The sequence below is a fragment of the Canis lupus genome, chromosome 31 (genome assembly GCF_048164855.1).
Source record: "Canis lupus baileyi chromosome 31, mCanLup2.hap1, whole genome shotgun sequence".
Taxonomy (NCBI): domain Eukaryota; kingdom Metazoa; phylum Chordata; class Mammalia; order Carnivora; family Canidae; genus Canis; species Canis lupus.
Window position 1 is genome coordinate 19,593,417 of NC_132868.1, and position 12,484 is coordinate 19,605,900.

The 12,484-nt window shown below is 38.9% G+C and overlaps 1 protein-coding gene across 1 annotated transcript in view; it reads right to left on the minus strand.

Moving 5' to 3' along the window:
• Positions 1-5,233: 5,233 nt before the first annotated feature.
• Positions 5,234-12,484, minus strand: part of EHHADH (enoyl-CoA hydratase and 3-hydroxyacyl CoA dehydrogenase) — a 49,114-nt gene continuing 41,863 nt past the window's right edge. The window contains exon 7 of the mRNA XM_072807713.1: positions 5,234-8,298. Within this exon, the coding sequence (XP_072663814.1) occupies positions 7,037-8,298 (1,262 nt within the window). The 3' untranslated portion in view covers positions 5,234-7,036. The remainder of the gene's footprint in view (positions 8,299-12,484) is intronic.

The following is a 12,484-nucleotide window of genomic DNA, read 5'->3' on the forward strand; positions in this document are numbered from 1 at the left end:
GGAGGAAGTGGGAACGAGCAGAGGGAAAAGTTGAGTTCAATGCAGTGCTGATAAAGACCCCAGACCGACATCACAGAGAGCTCTAGAGCTGTCAGTCTTTCTGAAATGGGGCAAGAGGACCATGAATCCCTACTCCTGCATTGAGCAGTCATTGGATGCAAGCTCCCTTTGGAAGAAGATTGACCTTGAGCAAGGCAATCCCCAAAGAAGGTCATTTTTCTGGCAGCACTGCTAGCAGTTAGGAGAATAAATCTCTCATTCCTAAAGGAGGATCTGTGTAAAGATACTCACATAAATTTTAGTATACAGGGATCCCTGGGTGGTGCAGTGGTTTGGCGCCTGCCTTTGGCCCAGGGCGTGATCCTGGAGACCCGGGATCGAATTCCACGTCGGGCTCCCGGTGCATGGAGCCTGCTTCTCCCTCTGCCTGTGTCTCTGCCTCTCTCTCTCTCTCTCTCTGTTACTATCATAAATAAATAAAAATTTAAAAAAATTTTAGTATACATCTCTGATATGGAGGATGTTTTTAAATTGTATAATTTTGCTTTTATATTACATTATAAAACAAAATAAAATAGACATTTATAAATGGAGGCAACTGGGGGACACCTTAAATGTCTAACTCTTGATTTCAGCTCAGGTCTTAATCTCAGGGGTCTTGAGTTCAAGCCCTTTTGGGCTCCACATTGGCTCTATGCTGAGCGTGGAGCCTACTTAAAAAAAAAAAAAGAAAAGAAATTTATAAATGATGAGATAATGATGAAATAAATAATGTTAAAACATTTTGCTAATAGGTGATGATTTCATCCTATTATTGACTAATATCATAAGACACAATACACACTTAGGGCAAGCTTCATAATGAATGGTAGATTACAAATCAATATTCCTAATAATGTTCTTGGTAATTTCAAAGCTTTTCGGTCAACCTCTTGCCGGATCTGACTAAATAATTCTATCTTGTAATGCACCTGATAAAAAACTGATATCAGATCTATTGGCTCCTCAATTTTCCTGTTGTTTACCTTTGTGTTATTTGCATTACTTTTTAAAAAAAGATTTTATTTATTTATTTGAGAGAGAGAGAGAGAACAAGCAGGAGAGGGGCAGAGGGAGAAGCAGATTCCCCGCTGAGCAGGGAGCCTGATGTGGGACTCGATCCCAGAACCCTGGGACCATGACCTGAGCCAAAGGCAGATGCTTAACCAACTGAGCCACCCAGGTGCCCCTATTTGGATTATCTTCAACGTTGCTTTTCTTTCAGGGTTAATTTGGTCAGATTAAATAATTAAGTCTAAATATCCACTTATCCCAGCTTACACAATCTGCAGTATTTTTCAACATGCTAACAGCAAATGAAAGAGGGAAGAAGCCACTGTCAACCTCTCTATATGTTGGAACTTGGCCTCTCCCCACAGGATACTTCATTCCTGACATATGGCTGCCTACAACAGGCACACCATACAACCTGGTGAGGCCAACAGTGTCCACATACATGAAATAGTAATAAAGATTAATTTCTTATTTTTTGGACAAAAATAAGTAGCAATCACTTCTAATATTTTCTGCCTGTACCTCTATGGATTCATCTTTTATACTTCCTTGGGAAGGGCTTTATCTTCAGAGATCTCTGATCTACGGACCAGAAGGTTTGTGTACTCTAGATTTACCACCTCCTTTGTGGTCAGTGCTGAGAGATAGCCTTTGTTTAATTCAAGATATGGCTTCTTTAATTCTTCTTTTTCTTTTTTTAAAGATTTTATTTATTTATTCATGAGAGACACACAGAAAGAGAGGCAGAGACACAGGCAGAGGCAGAGGGAGAAGCAGGCTCCATGCAGGAAGCCTGACGCGGGACTCGATCCCGGGTCTCCAGGATCATGCCCTGGGCCGAAGGCAGATGTTCAACCGCTGAGCCACCCAGGCGTCCCTTCTTCTTTTCTTTTGTGCTATTGTTGATTACCTTCTGATAATGCAAACTTTGAGTATTTTTTTCTCTAATTAAGTAGGAGTCCATCTGAGGTTCAAGTAGGCCTGGCAGACTGTTTCACTAAGTGTTGATTTAAAGCCCTATTCTCAGGTTCTTAATTAGCATCTCCAAGAACTGCCTACAACAATTCTATGTGAAACATAACATAAAAATTTACGAGCAATTCAGTATCAAGTTAAAAAACACATCATACTGGCAAATTCTTTTTTTTCTTAAAACAAGAAATCCTGTTTAATGAGACTGGATTCTTAAGCCTGCCTGTGCATCAGAATTACCTATGGCACTGAGAAAAACAAAAACAAAAACAAAACCCCACTGATTCTTAGGCCCTGCCTGTGATAATTAAAGGCCTACAATGACACTGGCTTACTTACACATGACTTAGTCACTTACACTGACTACTTACACATGATAGGAACTTATTTCTTTCTTACATAAGTGACTGTTGGAAAGTAGAGTGACAACTCTGCTCCAGGAGGTCTTTGGGGACCAAGCTCTTTACAGCCCTCTATTCTGGGCACCTGGGTGGCTCAGATGGCCGGGCATATGCCTTCAGTTTAGGTTGTAATATCAGGGTCCTGAGATCAAGTCCCCACATTGGGCTCCCTGCTCAGGGGGGAGTCTGCTTCTCCCTCTCCCTCTGCCCCTCCTCCCAGTTGTGTGCACTCTCTCTCTCTTTCAAATAAATAAATACATACATACATACATACAGCCTTCCATTCTGCTATCCCTAAGGCATGACCTTTGTCCTCATGGTCCAGGATAGTGGTTGGACTCCAGCTGTCACATCTGCATTCCAGGCAGCAAAATGGAGGGAGAGACAAAAAAGAAATAGGCAAAGAAAGCACATCATGTGATTTCTCAGGTAGGTTCCCAAAAGCTGCCATGTGATGCTTCTAGATACATCCCATTGTCTAGATCTGTCCTCACATTCACAGTTGGATGCAAGAGAAGCTGACAAATAAATTGTGTATTTTGAGCAACCTAATGCTCAGCCAAAAAACTGAGAAGTTTATTATTACAGAAGAAGAAAAACTTTGGGGGACAGCCAACAGTCTCTGCCAAAATGTACAAATTAACAAATGTCTAGGCCTTGGCAGACTTCGGCAATTCAAGGGCAGTTATGGTTTGGTTGGAGAAGGTTTTGCCCTACCCACCCTGAGGATTTCACATTATGGCCAGAATTGGCAAGTGCTTCCTCTTACAGAAGGTGGAGTGACCCTAACTAGAGTGAAAGCTCTGCTCATGTCACCTTATTAGATGCATTCAGGCACTCATTCTGCTAGGCTATTTTAAGCTTGGTGAAAGAAAATAAATATTACAATTGAAATGTCCTGGAAAAAAAAAAAGAAATGTCCTCAAATACTTTAGACAAGAATTAAAAAGCTCTGTTCATCTCTCTTATGTTCCTCTTCGTCAGAATGCTAGAAAAATATATACTAAGATGAACAGACTAGATGAAATCTTTGTGAAATTTTGGTTCCATTGGAGACACCAATAGAAAGGGAAATTTTCCCTTTACTTTTGTTAACTAACTTTTGGTTAGAAAGATACTTATAGCAATACACAGAGGAAAGAATTTTTGACTTAAAACCTCTACACGAGTTGAAAACTCTAGTTTTTGACTTGAAAACAATGATGGGTGTTGCACAACTCCCAGGGGTGCTATTCACATTATTTCTGTGTGAATGACAACTGTTGGAACACAGTATGAATGGCATCCTTCAGAATTGTATAATAATGCTGCTGTCCTACCAGGAAGAGGTGTAATTTGTCTGTTAATCTCAAAATTATAAGCTGGCAAGATAAGCAGATGGCCTTGATAGTCACAAAAATAGTCAAAACTATTTCTGTTCTTGCAGGAAGCTGTTTTTGGTCCAGAGAACTTCATTTCTATTAATCTCATCAATGGCTACCAAGAAGGGTCAGCCAATCTAGGAAGCCTACAGTATTTCAGATTTCTAGGCGTCTATTTTAAAGATGAATGTAAGACGCTAGAAATTTCAGATTCCTAACTGCTGTGGAGTATGATTTGCATACACTATTCTGAAACATTATTAATCGGGGAGTTTAAGATCCCACCCTCTATCTCTCTCATGCACACCTGTTCTTGCTGGAAGTGACTAAGTGGATAGAAACCACAGCTGCACAGTGGCTGCACAGTGTAAGGAACACAATCTCATCCTTAGAGCTGGGGCGTTATGGCAAAGCTTCAAGGATGCTTCTAATATATAGTTCTTGTCAGAGCAGTTGCCATTAGAACACATTTTTAAAATGTCATTCAGAAGCTTTTTTTTTTTAAGACAGGCAGTTTTAAAATAATCAATAACAACAATGATAACAAAATAATTCTTCTCAGCAAGTACATTTTCAAGGATGAACTAGAGTATCCTGGACAGGCTTCATCATATTAACCACTGTTGTATGTAAGACCCAGCAAATTTGTTTTGCCTCCTTTAGTATAAAATAAGGATAAATGAACTCCTATTTCTTCTCCTCATATTACATAGAGAATGTTAGTCCTTAACCTTTATTGGGTCACAGACACTTTTTGAGTCTATGAGGGATGCTTGGGTGGCTCAGCCGGTTGGGCATCTGCCTTCAGCTCAGGTCATGATCCCAGAGTCCTGGGATCGAGCCCCACGTCCAGGCTCTCTGCTCAGCAGGGAGCCTGTTTCTCCCTGTTCTTCTGCCCACTGTTCCCCCTGCTCGTGCTCTCACTCTTTCTGTGTCAAATAAATAAATAAAATCTTAAAGAAAGAGAGAATATGGTGTAAGATGTGGTACCTCTTCTAAGCAATACATTCATATTTGTATACATAAACATTAGCATAAGATTTCAGGGATTTTTTAAAAGGATTTTTTATTTATTTATTCAGAGAGAGAGAGAGAGAGAGAGAGAGAGAGGCAGAGAGAGAAGCAGGCTCCATGCAGGGAGCCTGACGTGGGACTCCATCCCGGGTCTCCAGGATCACACCCCAGGCTGCAGGCGGCGCTAAACCGCTGTGCCACAGGGGCTGCCCGATTTCAGGGATTTTTGACTCCTAAAATCTATTCACAGACACTCTAGTTTCAAAGGCCCAACCTGGAAGGTAGTGTGGGGTGAAAATGAGTTTTAAGAACTCAAAATAAAATCCACTCAGGGTCTAAAGAAGAAAAAGTGTGTGTATGTGTGCACACGCGCACCACTCCTTTAACATTAATTTGAAGATAAGTCACTTGGCAGAGTCACTACTTTGCAAATTATTTTTAAAATTTTCTTTAATTTAAAAATTTATATATCAATTTATATAAAATCCAGCAATATACAATTTAAGAATTATTCTAAATTAAACTACAATTCAAGGAACACTCTAGAGTTTTTGTTTTTGATAATAGAACAAGATTTCTCTATCAGAACTTCTGATCATTTTGTTTGGGTTCACAGGTGAAAATACTGTGAAAATAGGTCATTTACATCACATTGAAGGACAAGTTGAGCCCATTTGTTTATTTACTTATTTATTGACAATTTTGAGTTATAATTCACATACTATACAACTCACCCATTTAAAATCAAACTCAATGGTTTTTAGATTCACAGTTATGTAACCATCACCACAATAATATTAGAACATTATTATCAACCCCAAAAGAGACCCTGTCCCCATGAGCAGTCCCTCCCCATCCCCTCAGCCCTAATTACTCCAGCCTTAGGCATCCTTTGATGTGCCTTCTGTGTCTATAGCCTTGCCTATTTTATTTCACACGAATGTCCATAAAATGGCCTTTTGTGATTGGCTTCTTTCATTTAGCCTAACATTTTGAAGGTTCATCATGTTGTAGTATGTATCTGTACTTACTTTATTTCTTTTTATGGCCCAATATTCTGTTGTATGGCTATTTCACCATTTGTTTATCTATTCCTCAGCTGATGGAGATCTAGTGGTTGTTTCCAATTTGGGGCTATGATGAATAATACTGCTATAAACATTTGTGTGCAGGTTTTTGTGTCGATTGGCCCCTCAACTTTAACCCCACAAAAAAGTAAAAAGAGAATCTTATGACAAAGTTATACAGATTTTGTTTGGCAGGAACTTCAGACTTTTCAAGATTCAACAATTTCCATACCCAGCATCACAAGGGCTCACCATGACAGGGAGTCTGGTATCATGACTCTATCATAGAATCAGAGGAGGTTAGATGTTTTCTAAGATCCCTTCTTATATTAAGTCAATAATGACTACTTTCTGTTACTTCTCCAGGTATAGAAAAGAATAACTGGTTGTAGACATCTCCTGGTCCCAAGGAAATTACCAACAAACATTACTGAGCCCTTTGCAAGCAGCAAGCACAACCATGCATATGGAACTGCGCTATATGAAGTAACACACCAAGTATGAATTCCCAAGCTACTCTGAGTTCCCCATTCTAGTCTAAAGTACCTGACTCCCTCACTAATTCCCAACTGTGTTTTGCCTACAACTTTAGCACTGCTATGCCATTGAGCCCCTGCCTTTCTTTCTGGTAACTACTTCTGCCTCTCCTTGGGTGACTTCCCATACTCACAGAGACCCTCCCTGCTGACCTTACCCTGCCAACTATCCCCACTCCATCTCTGAGACTCTGGACTAAAATTCATCCTGGCTTTCCATGCTGAATTAATGCCCCTCTGGACTCTAGGTTGAAAGGGGTCAGAATGAATTTGTGGCTTAGTTGCATTTATCAGTTATTAATTGTTGACATCTCCAACTATCAAAGCCCTTGGAAACCTTAACTTATTCCTGAGTCTCTCTCCTTAGCTATTATGGTATCAATGCAAGTTTTATTCACTGGGATTGAAATAATTTATCCAATAAAGACAGATTCAGAGGCATAGGGAGCATATTTCTAAAGATCTGACTCATTAGAATAATCAGAAGTCCCAAAGAGAAGATTTAGCTGATCAATTATTTCTTCTGCTTTATATTTTAGTACAATCTTACTCAGGATCTTTGGATTTAATTTCAATGAAATTCAGTGAGCATTACCTGATGCCAGCATGTGCGTGTAACCTGGAAGGCTGAATCACAGTTTGCTGCCTGGGGGTCCTGCCAAGCTTTGCCATTCTTTCAGAGGCGGGTTGCCCAGGGAAGCCAATTTTTTCAGATAGTCACAAGGCTCTAGTTGTGGAATATCAGGATTCTGCCTGTAATATTTTTGCAACTTCTCTAGCACTGTGGGCAACCCAACTGTGGAGGCATAGAACATGGGTCCACCCCTATGCCTTGGCCATCCGTACCCGTGTAAATAGACAACATCAATGTGCTCTGGATCAGCAGCCATCCCTTCTCCCAAGATACGGAATGCTTCATTGATAAGTGAATATAAGCAACGCTCAAGGATCTCATCCTGGCTAATGATACGTGGCTCAATGTGATAGGTTTTTCTGTACTGTGACAGAAATTCAGAAAGCCAGGGGTCAGGTTTGTGAATCCTACCCAATGGCTTATCATATTGGTACCAACCTTTCCCTGTCTTCTGGCCAAATCGTCCTGATTCACAGAGCAGATCAGGAATTGGACAGTATCTCCTGTTGCCTCGCTTCCGGGCAGGAGTTCCTGAAGGCACCATAGGTCCAGTAAGACCTTGCCCTTGTCGAGATTTCCAACCCACATCCAATCCAGCAAGATCTGACACTCTAAAAGGTCCCATTTTGAAACCAAACTCTTCCAGCACCTGATCTATCTCCTCTGGCCTACTGCCTTCTTCTAACAAGAAATACGTCTGATTGTAATAAGGCTTCAACATTCGATTGCCAACAAATCCAAAACAGTTACCTACAACTACTCCAATTTTTTTAATCTTTTTTGATAAATTCATAACTGTGGCAATGGTAGTGGGGGAAGAGTATTGGCTGGGAATAATCTCTAACAACTTCATGACGTGAGCTGGTGAGAAGAAGTGAGTGCCAATGACCAAGTGAGGACGATCAGTGGAAGAAGCAATCTCATCAATGTCTAGGGCTGAAGTATTGGTGCACAGAAAAGCTTCTGGCTTGCATATAGCCGACAGTTCAGCAAAGACCCTCTTCTTCAGGGTAATTTCCTCAAATACTGCTTCAATGACTAAATCTACACCACCAAGCTCCTTCATAGATGTAGTTAACCTGGGTTTTGGTCCTAACGACGGGTGGCTGCTACGCTGCATTTTGGATGCTTCCTTTTCCAAGAGGGTAGTTATTATCATATCAGCAGTCTCTAGCTGCTTCTTGTCCGATTCCACAGCAATCACTGGGATCTTGGCCTTCGCAAGAGAAACAACAATGCCTCGGCCCATTGTTCCCAAGCCTACAGATAAGAGTGAAGAAGAGAAAGAATGATTCAATGATACTGGGAACTGAAAAATTACTCAGTAAATGAGAGGCTTCTGTGGCAATAGGGCATATAAAGAGATCAGTTCAAGGAATACAAATGGGTTGAATATTAGTTAAGATTAGGCACTGTGTTAATCTCCAGAGGATGTGACACTGAGTAATATCTACACACACACACACATTAGAATTAATAAACAAGTTCAGCAAAGTTGTATAATACAAGATCTATACACAAAAAAATCTATTGTATTTCTATATATTTGCGATGAACAATCAGAATATGAAATTAAGAAGACAATTCTATTTGTAATAGCATTAAAAAGAATAAAATACCTCAGAATAAATTTAAGAAAGAATTGTGTAAGACTTGTACACTAAAAACCACAAAACATTGCTGAAATAAATTAAAGAAGACCTAATAAATAGGTATCTCATGTTCACAGATCAGAAGACTTAATATTGTTAATATGGCAATACTACCCAAACTGACCTACATCTCCAATGTATCAAAAATTCAACTGGCTTTTTGCAGAAAATAACAAGCTTCTATCATTCATACATAAATACAAGGAATCAAGAACAACCAAAACAGTATTTAAAAAAGAACAACAAAAAGAACAAAAATAAAATAAAATAAAATAAAATAAAATAAAATAAAATAAAATAATAAATAAATAAAATAAAAAAGAAGAACAAGAGATGCCTGGGTGGCTCAGTGGTTTAGTGTCTGCCTTCAGCTCAGGGTGTGATCTTCGAGTCCCAGGATGGAGTCCCATATCAGGCTTCCTGCATGGAGTCTGCCTCTCCCTCTGCCTATGTCTCTGCCTTTCTCTCTGTCTCTGTATCTCTCATGAATAAATAAATAAAATCTTTAAAATAAAAAAAAATAGGACAGCCCGGGTGGCTCAGCGGTTTAGCACCGCCTTCAGCCCAGGGCGTGATCCTGGAGACCCTGGATCGAGTCTCACATCGGGCTCCCTGCATGGAGCCTGCTTCTCCCTCTGCCTGTGTCTCTGCCCCACGCCCCCCCATCTCTCTCATGAATAAATAAAATCTTAAAAAAATAAATAAATAAAAGTTAAAAATAAAAAGAAGAACAAATTTATAGGATTCACTTTCCCAATTTAAAAACTTATGAAGGTGCCTGAATGGCTCAGTCGGTTATGTATCGACCTTTGGCTCAGGTCATGATTCCAGGGTCCTGGGATCGAGCCCCATGAAGGAGAGCAGGGAGCCTGCTTCTCTTTCTCCCTCTGCTGCTTCCCCTGCTTATGCTCTCTTGCTCTCTCTCTCAAATAAATAAATAAATAAATAAATAAATAAATAAATAAAATCTTAAAAAAAAACTCATGACAAAGCTACGATATTCAATCAAGACAGTGTAGTATAAGGATAGACATATAGATCAATGAAATAGAATTGAGAGTCCTGAAATAATCTCATAACTTATGGCCAATTGATTTTTGACAAGGGTGCCAAGATAATTTAATGGGGAAAGAATAGTCTTTTCAACAATGATCCTAAGACAACTGGATATCCATATGCAAAAGAATGTTGGACTCCTTCTTCACAGCATATACAAAAATTAATTCAAAAGGATCACAGACTGAAATAAGAGCTAAATCCATAAAACTCTTATGAGTAAATATTCATGATCTTGGATAAAGCAATGGTTTCTTCTGATACCATAAGCATAGCAACAAAAGAAAAAAAATTGATAAATTAGACGCCATCAAAATTAAAAATTTTTGTGCTTCAAAGGACACATTAATAAAGTAAAAAGAACCCACAGAATTATATATCTAATAAGGGGCTTCTATCAAAATATATAAAGAACTCGTATAACTCACAGGAAAAATACAATGTAAACATTTCTCCAAAGAAAATTTGCAAATAGCCAATAGACATATGTGAAGATATGTCATTAATCATGAAGGAAATGCAAATCAAAACCACCATGAGCTACCACTTCACATCCACTAGGAGAGATATCATTAAAAAGAGAGACAATAACAAGTTCTGGTGAGGATGTAAAGAAGTTGTAACCCAGATAAATTGCTAGAAGATTGTAAAATGGTGTAGCTGCTGTGGAAAAGAATTTGGAAGTTCTTCAAAATGCTAAACATGAGATTACCACATGACCCAGAAATTTTACTCCTAAGTAAGTAGGTAGGCAGGTAGGTATATATATATATATATATATATATATATCTCCCGAGGAGAACTGTAGACACATGTCCACACAAAACTTTTACATAAATGTTCATAGCAATATTATTCAAAACAGCCAAAAAGTAGAAAGAAGCTGAGTGTCCATCAACTGATGAATGGATAAAGTGTATCTCTACAGTGGCATATTAATAAGCTATTAAAAGGAATAAAGTACTGATTTGAATAAAGAATGAAGTTCTATAACATGGATGAACCTTAAAAACATTATGCTAAGTTAGAGAAGTTGGACACAAAAGGTCACATGTTGTATGATTCTATTTAAATGAAATGCTCAAAATAGGAAAATTCATGGAGGCAGAAAGTAGATTAGTGGCTGCCAGGGGTTGGGAGAAGGGAGATGAGGAATGCCTGCTAATGGGTACAGGGTTTCTTTTTAGGGTGATAAAAATGTTCTAAAATTGATTGTGGTGGGGTTCTTGGGTGACGGAGTTGGTTAAGTATCTGACTTTGGCTCAAGTCATGATCTCAGGATCCTGGGATTGAGCCCCATGTCGGTCTCCATGCTCAGCAGAGAATCTAATTCTTCCTTTCCCTCTGTCCTTCCCTCTGCTCATGCTCTCTCCCTCTCATATAAATAAATAAAATCTTAAAAAAATTTTTTAAATAAAAAGAATAAAATTGATTGTGGCAATGGTTGTACAACTTTGGAATATCTAAAAATTACTGAAATGTATTCTTTTTTTGGCGACATTGTTATGATGCACTTACATTTTCTTTGAATTATGGTAAAATACACATAACAAAATTTATCATCATAACCATTTTTAAGTGTGCAGTTTAGTGGCATTTGCATATTCACATTATTGTGCAACCAGCACCACCATCTCTATCTCTTTTCATCTTGCAAAGCTGAAACTCCATACCCATCAAAAAATAATCCATCCCTATCCTCCCTCCCCTAACCCAAAGAAACCACCATTCTACCTTCTATCTCTATGATTTTGACTAATCTGGGTAGCTCATATAAGTGGAATCATATAATACTTGTTCTTTTGTGACTAGCTTATTTCACTTAGCAGAATATCCTTAAGGTTTATCCACATTGTATATACATATATGTCAAAATTTCTTTCTTTTTAAAGACTGAATAATAGGTAACCTGGGTGGTTCAGCGGTTGAGCGTCTAGACACCTTTGGCTGAGAGTGTGATCCCAGAATTCTGGGACTGAGCCCTGCATCTGGTTCCCCACAGGGAGCTTGCTTCTACCTCTGCCTATGTCTCTGCCTCTCTCTTTCTCTCTCTCTCTGTCTTTTTTTTTAAAGATTTTATTTATTTATTCATGAGAGGGAGAAGCAAGCTCTCTGCAGGAGCCCAATGCGGAACTCGATCCCAGACCCTGGGACCAGGCCCTGAGTCAAAGGCAGATGCTCAACTGCTGAGCCACCCAGGTGTCCCTAAATAAAATCTTAAAAAAAAAAAAAAAGACTACATAATATCCCATTGTATGTATATACCACATTTTGTTTATTCATCTGTCAATGGACACTTGAGCTGCTTCCATTTCTAGGCTATTATGAATAATGCTGCTATGAACATGAGTATACAAATTCTGTTTGAGTCCCTGCTTTCAATTCTTTTGGGTATATACCTGCAAGTGGAATTGCTGGATCACACAATAAATCTATTTTTAAGTTTTTTAAGGATTTTATTTATTTATTTCAGATAGAGAGAACATAAGTGGGAGGAGGGGCAGAGGGAGAAGCAGACTCCCTGCTGATCAGGGAGCCTGATGCAGGGCTTGATCCCAGGACACTGGGACCTGAGCCCAAGGCAGATGCCCAACTGACTGAGCCACCCAGGTGCCCCCTATTTTTAATATTTTGAGGAACTCCCATACTGTTTTCCATAGAAAATTCCATTTTACATTGAATTGTGAATTTTATGGTATTTGAGTTACATTTTAATACAGTTGTTATAAAAAATGAGT